Genomic DNA, 17,199 nt, shown 5'->3' on the forward strand with positions numbered 1-17,199 from the left:
TCATACGAACATTGAAAAATAATATACAGTGTGTAAATTAAGTATGGAAACAAATCTGTATTTTTTAAACCAAAATAGATAGAAATATTGGGTTTGTGGCATTGACTGTTAACCAAGGTTCCGCAATTTTTTGCATCAGAAAAAATTTTTCACCCCCTCAGGGGGGGTAGGGGTAGGGGGTAACTTAATTTTTTTAAATAGCAACCCCTATTGAGTGACCTCTCATTTTGAAGGGTTTGTCAAAAGAAATACAATGCCGTAAACCCGAGGTCGATATCTTACCCTTAACCAGAATGGCGGCCATTTTAAATTTCGAGATGGGCAAACGAAATCCAGTGTGGATACCCATAATTTACCTTTTAAATGGGTTACATTGGGTAAGCCGAACTCCAGATACCATTATTAGATTGAAAAGTGGATGTTTTTATCGTATTCAAAATTTTGCCCCAGCCCCCAAAATAGGGGATTTTGGGGGCAGCCCCAAATTTTTAAACGCAAACCCCTATTGAGTGACCCCTCGTTTTGAAGGGTTTGTCAAGACAAAAGCAGTGGCACAAATCTTAGGTCGATATGTCATCCCTAGACGAAATGGCAGGCATTCAAAAACTTGATTGGGTAAAAAAGCGCCCATTTCACCAATTAAAAATGTTGAATGCCTGCCATTTCGTCTAGGGATGACATATCGACCTAAGATTTGTGCCACTGCTTTTGTCTTGACAAACCCTTCAAAACGAGGGGTCACTCAATAGGGGTTTGCGTTTAAAAATTTGGGGCTGCCCCCAAAATCCCCTATTTTGGGGGCTGGGGCAAAATTTTGAATACGATAAAAACATCCACTTTTCAATCTAATAATGGTATCTGGAGTTCGGCTTACCCAATGTAACCCATTTAAAAGGTAAATTATGGGTATCCACACTGGATTTCGTTTGCCCATCTCGAAATTTAAAATGGCCGCCATTCTGGTTAGGGGTAAGATATCGACCTCGGGTTTACGGCATTGTATTTCTTTTGACAAACCCTTCAAAATGAGAGGTCACTCAATAGGGGTTGCTATTTAAAAAAATTAAGTTACCCCCTACCCCTATCCCCCCTGAGGGGGTGAAAAATTTGTTCTGATGCAAAAAATTCCGGAACCTTGGTTAACAGTCAATGCCACAAACCAAATATTTCTATCTATTTTGGTTTAAAAAATACAGATTTGTTTCCATACTTAATTTACACACTGTATAAGTTGATCGTGTGTTCATTGCTCTTTGAAGCTTACTGTTAAGACTAGGAAATAATTTGTACCAGAAATGCTTTAAAACTCCTGAATGTTCAATGCTAATAAAATTATATAATTTCCTAATTAGTGTGTATTTCATCATTACCTTACATATAAGTGGCCAGCTATAAATTTGGCTTAATTACCTTTACCCACAACCATTTTTCAACAAGCCTTTACAATTAAATTTTTAAAATTAGAAAAATTCACTTTACCGATCAAAATTTTGAAATTGAACTGCTTTAATAGATTTAATATTGCTTAAACACCCCCACCGCAGCAAACCTGCAGTGCAGTCTAAGCTAATTACCATTTACTTGACTAGATTCTGACTAAAATAATTTAAATTTATTAGATTTATTTCCCATTTAAATAACATTAATTTGTATAAGTACTTAGGTTTGCTGCTAAAGGGAAGGTAATGAGGCTTGTTTTTTATTAAAACTTTGATAGTTAAGTATTTAATAAATAGGGATGGAGAAGACTGGATTTTAAGTTTAAGACAAGATTATTTTTTCTCATCATAATTCGAGAGGAGATTATAGATCTTATTCCTATTGTGAATTGTTCTTTTTTCAGTTTTACAATGGTCAATAAATAAAAATAAAGTAACAACAACTTAAGTGCAATGACTAATTATTTATTACTAATAATGTTAATAGATAAAGAGTGTGCAAAAGAAGAAAAGCTTACCGAAACTTGATTAGTTATGAACATCATAAATAGGAATAAACCATATCAGCAATTTGACACACACTTTCTCCTATTAGGTTGCCAACAACCAGTTAGTGGTGGGAGTAAATGATATTTTATAGGGGAAATCACAAAAGTAGAAATAGTTTTTTAACCATAATCTTTTTGCACTTGGGGGTTGCACTTTTTTTTAAATGAATTATCATAACATACAATTTTTAATGAAAATCTGTATTTTTAAAACAGTTTTTCCGATTTTTTTATGGGTAATATAAGTTACAATAATTTTTGAACTGAGTTCATACAGCAATGGGAGTTGTACCATTTTGTTCAGAATTTAAAGGACTATAACATATTTATTAATCCTTTATCAAAATCGTTCGGGCCATTTTCGAAACAAATTTATTTTCGGTTATTTTATAAGGGATAATCATTTTACACTATGGATTAGTTACTTGCACACCAAATTTCCTGAAAATTGGACTACATGTGTGGTCTGTAATTCTGTAACACACACACAGAGACAGGTAGTTTTGCGAGGCAATTGTACTTTGAACTTGAGTTGCACATTATACTTTTCCTACAGTTACCATAAAACAAACAAATTGTTGAAGAAACATAACCTATTTTCACACAGAAGTGAACTTTTAATATAACATTTAAAGTGAAGTGACAAATACAACAGTACAACAGCTGACCAGCTGATTTACAGCCAGTGCTGCCAACGTATTTCGCGTGCATACGACGTTGCCTGCATGTTACGCGCTCACTATTTTGTGCCTTCACGTTGCAAATCTGGAGTGAGACAAAGTAATTAGAGTGAGACAATGTTAACATTGTCTCACTGATGAGCGAATTGGCCACTTTGCTTTCGCAAATCAGTGAGAGAACATACATTGTTAGGTAAACTAACTGTAGGAAAATAACTATTGTGCAACTAGTGAGCAAAGGGAGCAATTGACTCACTCGAGAGAAATACTTACTCACGAGCCGTAGGCGAGTGATGAATAATTTCTCGAGTGAGACAATTGTACTTTGCACTCGAGTTGCACATTATATTTTTCCTACAGTCACCCGACAAAGTTGGCTTCCTTGTACTGTTTATAGTACAGAAAGCTGCTAATTGCTGCATATTTATACTTTGCCGTACGGTTTATACTATGCCGTACGGTTTATACTTTGCCGTACGGTTTATACTTTGCCGCACATCAGGATTCCAACGAAACAACACAAAACAGCGTGGTTCTATTATGCACGTAATCCGTGTAAGCTTGGAAATAGGTTGGCAACACTTAAAGATAATAATACTATGAGCAGCTGATTGACTATTATAACTACGATTTAACCTGTCATTTCGTGTTTATAGTTTCGGTATTTCTGAACTTTCTGGACTTTTCTTTTAAACGTTTTTAAAACGTTCCTACGATCTTAATAAACAAGAAAATACCTTAAAAGCATTTTTTTTTAGGCGCGGAAACCACTTCAAATTACAAAAACATACGGAACTATATTCTCAAAACGTGGAGCACATTTCTTGCCGAGGAAAAATAGCGGAGTGATACGGACCGCGGGTACTACTTTCTCTAGGGCACCATTTGTGTTGCCAGCTGAACCTAAAAACGTGTTGTATAGTGTTAGAAAGACTAATTATTTATATGCTTTATAGTGACTGTAGGAAAAATATAATGTGTAACACGAGTGAAAAAGGCCTTTGCTGCACTCGAGATCATTCCGCACTCGCCTGCGGCTCGTGCGTAAACATTGCTCTCGTGTGCAGCAAAGTGCCACTTTCACCACTAGTTACACAAATAACTATTTCCTACTGTTCAATATGAGAGTTAATAGAGATTAAAAAAAAAAACTGTGTCACATACCTTTCAATAAGAAAATCCAACACTGGAAAGTAGCAGGGGGAATGGGGATTGGGTGAGCTCACCACGCTGAGGGACACACAAGAAGATCTGGAAGTTCAGATGCACTACACACTTCGAAATGGGGAATTTAGTACTATTATTCACTGATTAAGATATAGAGGTTTTAAAGTGGGGACACTTCCACCACGAGGTGGTCAAAAGACCGAGAGATTGCCAGAAAAACGGCGCGGCGCGGCACATACGTCCGATCGAGGAAGGTTTTAGACGCTAACTGAATAAAATCATGGTGGGGAAATTTGAGCTTTCCATGAGAGGGAAAGAGACAGAGATAGATCACGCCATATGACGTAGGCATCGTATGATTTTAAGGAGAATGTGGGGGAGGGGAATTGCCGTGGTGTGTGTGTGTGAGTAGAGTAGAGTACATTTTACAGACTTAAAATAAGTGACTAACACACAAATAAATGTTGAAAACCTATACACACTGTTAATTAAATGTTAATAAAATTAATGATTAGTTATGAGACTACTAATTACCCTCCTACAGTTACCATAAAACAAATAAATTGGTAAAGAAACGTGATATATTTTTTACACAGAAGTGAACTTTTAATATTACATTTAATGATACAACAGTACAACCAGCTGACCAGCTGATTTACAACCAGTAAACAGAACATATTTCGCGCGCATAAGACCTTGTCTGCATGTTACGCGCTCACTATTTCGTGCATTCACGTTGCAAATCTTGAGTGAGCGAGACAAAGTAATTTAGAGTGAGACAATGTTAACATTGTCTCACTGATGAGCGAATTGGCCACTTTGCTTTCTCAAATCAGTGAGAGAACATGTACATTGTTAGGTAATTGTAGGAAAAAATCATTTCTCCATGCTTTATAGTATAGGGGGAGAAAGTAAAACTGTAGCATACTCACCAAAACGAACTATATCACAGCCAAGACAGTCTATAAGAGACGAAAGATAATTGTAGTAGCTTGAACGGTGTTACTTTTGATTTCATTGATATAGAGATCATTAGGAGAAAAACCTTCTTTGTCCGGTACAGACGGCCAGGGTCATCATAATGGACAATCCGATATTACAGATTGTTGAGATGTACACAGTTTAATAAAACGCCTTCAAAAAGTCTCTTCCATACCCGCAATACAGGAACGCATTGTTGTTGCGTTTCCTTTTAGAAGGCGTTATCATTTAATCAATTCTTAACATACCTAATATTAAAATAAAATGACATTTTTATAAACCAACTGTAACCCACGGGCTTCACCCCGCTATACTTCATAAGTATTATTTAACTAATATACTGCACAAGGACAGTGTAATATAAAAAATAGTAATCATAACCGATAACTAATATTTACATCCATAACTAATCTAATCGTTTGGGTAGATGAGTATATGTAGTACTCGCCTTTAAAACTAAAGGCTGCTTATCAAACTCAAAGCTAAATCGTTTCTGGACCAGATCTCATTCGTGAACAGACTATTAGTTAAATCTAAAAATAAACGTTAGATACTGTGCTAACCAGAGTTGGATCGTTTTCTTAAGATCAGTGGCACAGGTACACCGAAATAAAAATTGTAATTAACAAAGGTAAAAATCTAACACTAAAAAAAAAAACACAAACTAGGTAAAAATGTAAAATACCCAAATCATTGAAACCGTTTATTTCTTCACGCCGTCAGTTCGTTGACGCACCTAAAGAGGTGGACAATGAACAGGACAGTGGCGACAACTATGACGATAGCCCAAACATCCTCAGGAGCCAGAGAAATCCATTGGTAGGAGAGTCGGGAACAGAACTCCAGAGAGCAACCGTGGCGCTCCAAGGAGTGGCTGAGGCGATGGTGGACCAGCGACCAGGGACAGAGTCCTGAGGGACACCCTGGGAGGGACACCACGTACTCGGACACTAGGAACATCACCCGGTGGGCCTCTTCGGTGGAGCATCTAGTAAAGATTGAAGAAATATATGTAGCAAGAGAAAAGATAGGATATCAAGAGATAAATATTTATCTGCAATCCTTACCTGTAAACTTTGATTAACCTTCGGGGTCTCGCTTGAAAGAAAAATTTCCTGACTTACCGCAGAGTTTAGTCTTACTAAATAGAATTTTTTACCAAATGTTCCCTATTTGGAGCCTAATTTTTCTAAATCTATTATATATTTTAAGGATGTGCGGTACCTATAAAGTTGATTCCTGGAACCACAGGACCTTTAAAGTACCTGTACCGAGTAGTTAAGATGTCGACACTAGTACTTTGGTTGGTATTAAATTTAATTTGTATTGTATACTAGCTGTACCCGCGGGCTTTGCCCCGTTTAACTTTATAAGTATTCGCATGGCCCATTTACGTCCTGGTTGAAGTTCGTTCGCTGCGCTCACTCACCTTTAGGTTGGAGCTCGTTCGCTGCGCTCACTTGCCTTCAGGTTAGCTCGTTCACTACGCTAACTCGCCTCCAGGTTGAAGTTCGTTCGCTACGCTCACTCACCTTTTGGTTGGAAATTAGCTATTGTCATAAATAAAAAAAATAATAATAGTGCTGCACCCTGTTGGTAATCCTTGTTACTTTTATGCTATTGAACATCATAGAACAGAACCAACATGTTTAATTGAAACAGCTGTTAAGAGTCATTAATTCCTTTTAAATATGAAAAATCATAAGGTTAACATGGGGAACTACAGAGCCACTGGGGCGGAGCCCGAAAGGATTTTTGGGATAAGAATATGCTTTAATGTTAATCGGGAATGTGAGCTATCATCATGCCAAATTTCAGTCCAATCCGTTCAGTAGTTTATGCGTGATTGAGCAACAAACACACACACAAACTCTCAAACTTTCAGATTTATAATATTAGTAAGATTTACTTACATTAGGGAGCGTCTAAACTGAAATTTGGAACCACTAACACATAGGTAGATCAATCGCTGCAAACGAGCAATAGCTGTAACCACGACATCATCGTTATCATCTCCTACGACCGCGAAAACATTTTATGATAATCCCCCTTTAATGGCTGCAACATCGCCATCATATATCGGGATGACGCTTCAAAGTCGATAGAAGCGCAGTAGACTATTATTGATTGACGGTACCAAGAATCAAGACTCAAATGTACCCACTATTTTACTTTCTTACAGCCTTATAATTTGTTTACTTACTGGTAGAACACAGCCATGATGTTAGCCCCCCATGGCAAGAGTGCAGATGACCTGAAAGATCTTTGTCCCTGATCCACGTAGGATGTAGCAGAAGGAGGATTTTTGTCTGCAAAAATGCCTAGTCTTGAAGCCAGCAGACCCACAACTTCAGCATCCCCGAAGTAGAATACTCCTTTTGGCATTTTAGCATCAGGATTCATCTCTATGACCCTGAAAATCACCTTTCATATTTTTTGTGGTGTATTTAAAAGCATGTGTACAATTTGGGTAGTGTTTACTAGTACACTTTTCGAAAAAGGTCTTTACTATACCTTCATTTAAATAGGTAAAGATATTTGGAAGAAAGTAGACGACAAATGCAACATTTTATTAAACTAACACACGTCCTGCGAATTCTTTCAGTTTCAGTTCTGATTCAGTACTAGTTTAGAATATTTGTACCCATCGAAATTTATTTTTCTTGAATATATATATTACCTACATATAATATTTATATAATACGTAATTTATAAATTTTGTACCTCGTTTGATGACTTCCTGAGTCCTAAGTGTTCGTACGAAAAACAGATAAATGAATAAGAAAAACACTTGAGTTGATATTTATAGAACATAGTGAGGCGTAAGCGAAGGAAATAATTTATATCTTATTAATTTATTTATTTAATAAACAATTTTGCCTAAACGCATTTTTATTTGATGACACGACTTTTTTTAATTAATTAAATAACAGATCATTAAAAGACTTTAAATATTACCTTTAATAGGGGTAGAACTGGTAGGCTCTTCGTATTTTGTTGTCTTATTTACATAAATTACAATGACTCACATCCCTACCCACGGTTTTAAATATTCCTTCTAAGGTCTCTCTATAAGGCCTCTAAGGTTATCTTTGTCTCTTGTCTGGGCTCCATTCTATTATCTTCCATTGATTACAAAAAGAGATTTTTAAATTGAAATAATTGTATGTGAAATCAAACAAATATTCAAATGGACAAACTACAAAACACATAAATCACTAACCTAAACTGTGTGAGCATATCTTTTACAAATGGACAGCCAAGTTTCTTATTGATGTTGGAACGGTCTCCAGGCCCTGTCTTGTGGTAGTACTCCAGGTCATCGAGAAACTCCATAGCCTGAAAAAATAGGAAAACACTTTGTGATTGCCACGTAGCCCTTGCTTATATATACAAAACAATACAAGCAAGGATATACAAAATAAAAATTCCAAAACAAAAGCAATTTATTTTCAAACGCTTGTAGTTTACAAGTTTAACTGAAACTGTGTAATATTAAACTGGAAATAACATCATAACGAATTGGTGTACTTAACTATAGATACAAACTTGACAATTTTATGTCATTTATTGAAACGTTCACGTAAGGACAGTTGATATTTCAAGGTATGGCATGTTGAAGAAGTACAGGGTGTGTTTTTTAAACACAGTCAAAACTAAAAGTACAAAGATTCATTCTTTAGAGATAAAACAAGCTCATAACCTGGAATCTTTGTTCCTTACCTTCATTGCACGGTTTAGTGTTTTTTGGGAATTTATTGTGAATAAGACTCAACATGGTGTTTAGAAAGCTTGAAGAGTACATTGTAGAAAAAAACTCAAAGAAAAATAATAGTCCAGCGATTTTTGTGGAACGTTTATTTGGCTTATAATAAACTACCTAAAAACATAACATAAAAATTTTGTGGTATACTAGATACTTAGAAGGGGAATTCTCATATTACCAAAGACATAGCATGATATCTAGCATACGTTGGAGGAAGTATGGGGTTATTAGATTTGGAAAAATATTGAGACAAAAGGAACATACTCACAAAGAGAACAAATAAATTATGATGGTTGTAATCCACCGAGATCTTACCAACAAGTTTTTTTTTTTCTATCCATACCAGTTTGTAGGTATGAGAACCCGTCACCAATACTTAAGATTACAGCTCAAATCTAAATTATTGTCTACCTTCAGTTCAGTAGCAGTGAAGGCAGAACACCAAACAGCAGAAGATTCCAGAGAAGATGATTTGTCCCCGGCACACCACTGGTACATGGCGTCCACCACGTCTGATGTGTTAGAAATATGAATAAATAATACTCCTTTTAGAAAGTTGCTAAGTAGATATAGTGAGAAATATTTCTAACTGAACCTATGAACTTAAAATAATGAAAAAAACGTGTAAACATTCATTTGTAATCAAGTCTCAAATAGCATTTTTTGTGTTGAGGAATCAACAATACTTTTCATTACGATTGAACTGATCATACAACTTTTTTTAATACTTTTCCAGACCAGGTTTATCTATAGTCGTATTATTAATTGATCAAGGAGTAGTTTTAAATGCAGCTGTCAGAAATAAATAATAGTGTATTTGAACTTAATAATAATAACTTAAATAATAATAATAGTAACTAATAATAATAATAGTAATAGTAAATAATAATAATAGTGTAATAGTAACTTAAAGCGTACAAAACGCAATTATTACAGATCCAAACTAAATGAATATAATAATAACCCCAAAAGATTCTGGGGAATAATTAATGAGTTGTCAGGTAGAATAAATAAAAAGGATTCCTTTCCAATTGAAAAAGCTGTTCCTGGCAGTTCTGTTTTTACTACAACTATATGTGAAGGGGTGGCTGGGGATTTTAATAATTTTTTTGCAAACGTTGGAAATGAGCTGGCTGATTCAATTGACGCTTCGGGTGACCCAGTTTTGAACGACAATGACTTTCGACTGAACTCCACATTTGACTTACAACCGATCAATGAACTTGACTTGCGGCGTTACGTTCACGGTTTACGGGGAGGGTCAGCGCCGGGCTGTGATGGTGTCTCGGCCGAAGTCTTGAAAAGCAATTTCAATGTACTATGTGACCCCTTACTTCACATTGTCAACCACAGCATCATTTCTGGAGTTTTCCCTGATTGCTATAAGCTATCAAAAGTATTTCCTTTACACAAATCTAACGATTTCATCAATAAAAACAATTATCGCCCATTATCTCTGCTTAGTGTCTTCGCAAAAATAATCGAAAAAATAGTAAAGGATCAAATGGTTTCCTATCTTCAAACAAATGGCATCCTCAGCGAGCGTCAGTACGGGTTTCGTAGAGATAAAAATATTTCAGATGCTTTGTTTGATATAAATAAAGAACTTAATCGCGCTATCTCTGATAAAAATCACCCAATGTTAATATTCCTTGACCTTAAAAAAGCTTTTGATTCTGTTGATCGTGCAAAATTATTAATTAAAATGGAATTATTGGGAATAAGAGGCACCACTCTTAACTGGTTTAAAAGTTATCTTTCTAACAGAACACAGTATGTTTCTATATGTGGTGTGAATAGCAGTAGAATGCCTGTAGACTACGGGGTGGTCCAAGGTTCAACTCTCGGGCCAATTTTATTCTTATTATATATAAATAACATCTCAAAATTAACTATTTTTGGTAAAATGTTTTTATTTGCTGACGATACCTTAATTTTCCTTCAGGGAAAGTCTTGGCCCGAGGTCCGAGATAAGGCTATGCATGATCTTATGATTGTAAAACGATGGTTGAATCAAAACATACTTTCGCTAAATGTATCTAAGACCAAATTTATGCCAATTTCTATTAGTAAAAGTACTGAATTTAATTTAACTAATTTAATTATTCATAATTGTAATGACTATCGAAGTACTACTTGTTTATGTGAAAGCATCGATAAGGTAGACTCGTACAAATACTTGGGTGTATTTTTTGACGAGCGTTTGAAATGGAATATTCATACTACTTATCTCAGAAACAAAATTCGGAAATATATTTTTGCTTTCAAACAGATGAATGAAATTTTATCAATAAAAGAATTAAAAATGGCATACTTTGCTTATGTCCAGTCGTTGCTTTCATTTGGTATTGTTGCGTGGGGTGGATGTTATAAAAGTATTCTTGAACCTTTAAATGTGGCTCAAAAAACCATATTGAAAGTGGGGTTTGGTAAATGCAAACGATACCCGACTGACGCTCTGTTTGGGGAATCGTCCATTCTCACTATTCGACAGTTATTCATCAAGAGCCTATTAATAAACATCTTTAATAATCACACTAATATTTTTCAAGGAATAACTCACTCCCACAGTACCCGTTACTCCTCACGAGTAGGTATCTCATCACTTCAGATAAACTATACTTTTTCTAAAACAAACTCTTTCTATATTTCTAATGTTCTCTATCGAAATATCTGTAAATATTTTACCAATGATAATCTTTTTGAATTACCATCAATTAATGTTTTCAAATTAAGAATCAAACAATTTCTCTTCAGGCTTGGTATAGATGAGGCCGACGTTATCATCACAGCTGATTACCGGCGCGTTTGACCCGAACCTTGCCCCCTCTATCCTGATCCAGCATTAATCCTAGTAGTCTAGTCCCCACCTGTTCAAAACTGTATTCATTGTAGATCTATTCAATTTTACAATTCATAAATCTCCTTTCTAAACTAATAACATTCAAGCAACAGTCTAAATTCCATTATTCATCCTTTTATAGACAATAATTCCATATAACTTGGTTACTATAAATATTTAAATAGCAACCCAGCAGACGCACAGGCAGCACTTGCCTATGTCTGCTGTATTTCTTACAATCAATTTAATTTAGTTTATACAGAAATGTTCTTTTTTATTCTTCGTCTTAGTTTTATTTTTTAAGTATTTTGTATTAAAAAGTGTGTCATTGTTTTCTGTATATATTATGTGGAAATAAAAAAACATTCATTCATTCATTCATTCATTCATTGAATACTAATGTATACTAGAGCAAGGCATTTTGAGGACAATTAGGCAATAACAGGGCATTAGTAGGGAAGGCACTGTTAGTGACATCCGATGTCCCGGAAAAATTACTTTCAGAGAATCTCGATGTTTGAATAAAATTGCTTTGCCCTTTTAAAACATTTTAAAAGTAATCCTATTGAAGAAAATGGAAATTTAAATTGATGGGAAAGTAGGCAAAATCGACCGCCTGTAATTTTTTTACAACTAATTGATGATAATTGATCAACACATTTATAAATGTTGTATTGTCATTTAGATTTATATTTACTCACAAAAAGGTAGGTCATAGTTGAAACCAAGTCTTCGGCTGATGGTTATGTAAACCTGATTCATTAGTTCTCCTGACTTGAAGGTATCTAGTTCATCGTTGTATTTGGCGTTTTTCTGCGTCCATGCAGGGCAGTTGTCATGTGCCTTGAGTTATATGCAAAAAAATTACTACAGGAAACTAGAGAATATACCGGCAACAGTTTTTAAGTTGTTTTTAACTACTCACAATAGATTATTAAATGCATATCTACGATTACGAAAGTTAATATAATTACTGATTCTTTTTTCAATGATATTTTCAAACTTTCACTTGTATGTCTCAATAATTATGGACTGCTTGTTATACAAACATAGCTACTAGTCAACGTGTAAACAAACCTGTCTTTCATAAATTCTTGATCAATTAATTGGTGAGCTATGTACTCAGGCATAGAGGTTTTTAGAGAACGGGTTGAATGGTAAATAGAGAAATAATATGGCGAATAAATAAAAATCTGTTGTTTGATTGACTTAACCTGTACATAAAACTTAAAAGACAGGTTTAATAGTCCAAACTAAAATAAACTAAAAGAAAACTTACTTATAAACTCAGTTAGCAATTACGCAAGTGCAAAAACAATCCTCAGAAGCACCAGCCGAAGCCATAAGCTTTTAGTACAGTGTTTTGAGTGCGCCACAAACCGGCGAATGTCACACATTATGGAGAATTGAGATTGTCCCCAAGTCCACGACTACAGTCAGTTACAATAAAATTCTTGTTTTATCCTGGAATCCCATGATAAGGCGTGTGCAACGGGAAAGATACAGTAGGAGAACATTTCGAGCCACTTCTAAAACCTTCAAAAGGGGTTTGTTAAGAAACATTGTTGTTTACACGTGAGAGACGTATGTAAATTCCTGTATAAAACACAAAGGTTGTCCAGGAGGGAATATAAGTTACGGTATATTGATAAAACTTGTTAAAACTTATAAAATATTTAAAAACTTACCCCTAACAACTTACTCTCCTGAGGATGAGCAAATTGGGGGTTGTAAATAATACCAAAAAGCCCCCTTATAAAATATTCAGTTGTCTCCTTTGATTTGTTCTGCTCTGTGTGGCGAAACTGAAACAACACATCTTTTTAATATACCCTATAAGTCTCGAGTACATATTTTAAGTGTTGAATACACATTTGGTAGTTTTCAAATAAGTACCAAGGGTAAGAATAAATTAAAACACTATAATATAACGTTATTATTGTCTTTAACAATTTAAAAAGTTAAAACATGAAAAATCCTTCTCTCAGTTTATTAGTTTCAATGGCTGTCCAAGAATACAATGTGATTGTTAAAGTTGGGTCAATATTCCATTAGAAGATGTCAATGGTGAGTTTATTTTATATCTATATGGTTATATGTTTTTTGAACGGTGTTTTACTTAGAGATTTGCTTATGTGCAATTTTGATAAAACAATTGTTTTGCAGTTAATTTAGATACGCGATATTATATTAATCATGTAAATATGGATTATGTTATTTTACAACGGTAAAATTGATTTTGTTTGAGGTGGTTCAAATGACTTATGAATTCCAATGCAGTTAGTTATATTGTGGGTACAACACTAAGAACCATAATGAAAATAAACTCATAAGTACCATTAAACAATTAAACCATAACCCTACCCTTATTGGCAGTTTTTCATGTTGCCATACTCAGTCTTTGCTTTTTAAACCTACCTCACCCAAAAATCTCCCCGCAGAAGAACGGCCTTATTGGGTTAATTACAGGTATTTTTGAAATATATTTCGATTATTTATACTCGTATTTTATGAACCATGGTAATATTCATTATTTGATGTTTCAACAATAAAAAAGAGATTTAATGACCCTACTTAAATGTTCCCTGGAACGATCTAACTCAAATACAAAACATCAAGAGAAATCTTTCGGTTATTTTTTAGATTGCATACTACAAAATCCTTGGAGGGTTCGCTGTCATTGAAGAGATCAGGGAACGCTTGTCGCACTCTCAGCCCAAGACTATAGGAGTCTCTGACGCCTTGAGGAGTGAGGCTGTCCTGCTCCTGGGAACTGGTCTTGAACTCTCGCCACTCCCGCAGCCTCATCAAGTCCTCAGGACATAAGGATCCTCCTAAAAATATATATCATTCTAAAGAGACTCGTGCTTTCAAAGGGAAAATACTTTAGAAAACTCATATAACTGAGATTTATACATACCCAAAGTAATTCAAACGTTTTATTTCATCCTGTTAACATATGTTTTTATTTACACTAATTTATAGCATGTGTTCATATTGTTATTATGTCTAATTGTTGAATTGTTGATGTTTACTTACAGATTCCGATTTAATAAAAACCTATATTTCACTATCAAAAAGCTACAAACTTTTCTCTGGACTTTTTGATTTAATATGATAATGCATATTTAACCATGCATTTCTGTGATGAGTTGGAATACTAGATATTAGTAGGTAGCTTGATCCTGAGGAAAAGAGTGGATTTATGATGGTTTGTAACGCATTACTCTTACATCGTTCAGCTTTGTATATAGGCATAGCTGAAGAAACAGCAAAGCAGGCAGTTTGAACGGAATAGCAAGTCGTAGTAAAGGCTAAAACATAAAAAATTACTTACTTCCCTGTTCATGGTTTTCCAGAATCTGGTCCCTTAGATCCATTAAGTTGACATATTCGGAGTTCTTTCTGGAATTTGAGTGGTGAGCCCCATGGCGTGCAACCATCCACACTTGTAAAGGCTTACACTCTGGAAAAAAAATTAAAATGCAAAGCTGAACTTTGTGTTTTATTTATTAATTATATTTTAACAGCATTACTTTATACGATTGACAAAATTAATACGGTCGAAATATTCTGTGGTTTGTTTTATTATTTTGCATTAATTTATCTTCCAGCAGATATGCAGTTTATCACAGTATTTTATCTGTGTTTGAGAACTGAGCTAGATTTATCATAATTTAATGAATTGAATGTAAACCCAAATAAATAGCCTCGACATGGTAACTACACCATACAGAATAGATGGTGGCCCAATTTTGCATGGATGTACTAAACTTAATTTCATTTGTGGATTGTATACTTCCAAGTATTCCAAGGCCAGCAAAAGGGACTAGAAAATCATACAAAAAGCAAAAATACCATTCAAGTCAAAGCTTTGTATTTAAAAATGCAAATTAATATTGCTTTATTAACATCTACTTTTCTGTTTTGTGTGTATATTGTCCTTGAAATGTTAATGTATAAGAGGTTAGGGGTTAGAGGTTGTGCCGTTTGTGTACAAAAAGAACCGGTAAACATTTGTACGCATTAAAATTTGTTATGAAAAATTAAAAATAGGTTGTTTTTGTTTGATTACAGTAGGTTATTTCAGCTAGTAAGCTTTAGAACGGTTTTGTCTGTTATAAACATCAGTGTATTTTATAATATTCTATTTATTAAGCTCTTACTTGTTTACCCACCTGGAACTTTAGGTATGCCAAGGGGATTCCTTACAACGTCGTACGTAGTTTTCGTTCCAAAATATAAATATGGATTGCCATCCGTAGAATAACAACTGCCATCTCCATCAGAGAACACTGAAGAAACGAATACCAGAAGGAGAAAACATATTGATGTTGGAGTCGTCTGAAAAAAAGATTGGTTAATTGGTAATTTTAAAAACTAGAGCCAATGATCCTTTATTTTGACGCAATCTTTTGGTTTTAATAAAAAATTTTTGTTGTTGTTAGGAACACTAACTTTATGCAATCGTTGCGTAAACTACTATTACCTATGACCGTTTTTTAAAGTAGCTGTTTCACTTCAGTTCTTAGAATTGAAAAGTTTCACATAACAGCATTGTTTACTTTCATAACAGCATAGTTTTACTCATAACAAAACGAGTAACGGACCAATGAGGTTCAAGGATTGAGAAAGAAGAGGCTAAATAGTAATGATTCGAAATTCAACTAATCAGCTGTTCAGGCCAATTTAAATATTGAGTGGTGCAATTAGTGTTTGGTACTGTACAATGTTTCGTTGTATCACTTATTATTGTGGCATTGAGAGGTTATAAACTAAAAGATAACCTCTCTATGAAGTTATGAGTAGTGATTTTTAGTAATTAAAAAAAACTGTCGTAGGTAAAGTAGAGCACATATAATTAAACTATTGGAAAAACACTCATACTGTATACAGTTAATATAATTTCAAAAAAAGATTTTTAACATTATAATGATATTTCAAAAAGGTAATCTTTGACTTTGGACTTTTGATAAGGAACTGTTTTTTAGGAACAAAGTTTAACGAATTGGAATTTAAAATTCTCTAATTTGGTTTGTATAGTAATGTAATAAGGTAGTGTGTAATATTTTTCAGGCTACTCGTTAAAATTTTGTAATATGTTTACCCTTTTATTTCCCTCAGACATTGGATTTAAATAGAATAGAATAGAAAAACCAACAACAAAATTGTTATGTTGTTGTTGTGTGTGTGTGAAATTAAATTGTTTCGTCGGAAAGTGTTATGTTGAATTCCCAGGCTAGGCTGTACCTCTACAGAAACATTCTAGAAAGTCAAGATTCAAAGGACAACTGTATGGGGTTTCGTAATAAAAATTTTATATCAGTTACATTTACTATATAAGTGCTTCGTTGGCAGATACACTATGTTCAATGAAATATCACTGCGTTCAACAGACCATACATAGGCTACCATACTTGACATTCAGTAAACACTGGAAACCTGTACTTACCCAATATTTTGCCATAATCCAAGTCAGCTAAATAGTTCAAACGTACATAAGCGAACAGCACAGGTAGACTCATAGTGTTGAAGTAATATTGGTTGGCACAATTAGCAATTATTTGAACATCTGACGTACGGGTCACATATGGTATGCAACTTAATTGTATACGCCGAACAAATGTAATGTTAGGTCAGACTATTACGGTTGTTAGGTAAGTTAGTAAAATGTTTTTAAAATTAGGTTAGAAATCAGTATTTGGAACTAAACAAATTATTGAATGCTTCGAATTAAAAGGAGTTTTCGTTGAATAAAATATTACATCCTCACCTG

General features: G+C 34.4%; 1 protein-coding gene across 1 annotated transcript; it reads right to left on the bottom strand.

The window, feature by feature from the left end:
- Positions 1–5,505: 5,505 nt before the first annotated feature.
- On the bottom strand, positions 5,506–16,962 carry LOC129001147 (multiple inositol polyphosphate phosphatase 1-like). The gene is made up of 10 exons (XM_054428350.1): positions 16,876–16,962; positions 15,602–15,767; positions 14,761–14,889; positions 14,076–14,257; positions 13,112–13,228; positions 12,125–12,266; positions 8,993–9,093; positions 8,039–8,154; positions 7,019–7,228; positions 5,506–5,803 (listed from the first exon to the last, which is right to left on the bottom strand). Exons 1-10 carry the CDS (start codon positions 16,888–16,890, stop codon positions 5,527–5,529), a joined length of 1,455 nt encoding a protein of 484 aa, XP_054284325.1. The 5' UTR covers positions 16,891–16,962; the 3' UTR covers positions 5,506–5,526.
- Positions 16,963–17,199: the final 237 nt, after the last annotated feature.

This window comes from Macrosteles quadrilineatus, unplaced genomic scaffold (genome assembly GCF_028750875.1).
Source record: "Macrosteles quadrilineatus isolate MER2022 unplaced genomic scaffold, UCM_ALF_1.0 Scaffold_8__2_contigs__length_117827958, whole genome shotgun sequence".
Lineage (NCBI taxonomy): Eukaryota > Metazoa > Arthropoda > Insecta > Hemiptera > Cicadellidae > Macrosteles > Macrosteles quadrilineatus.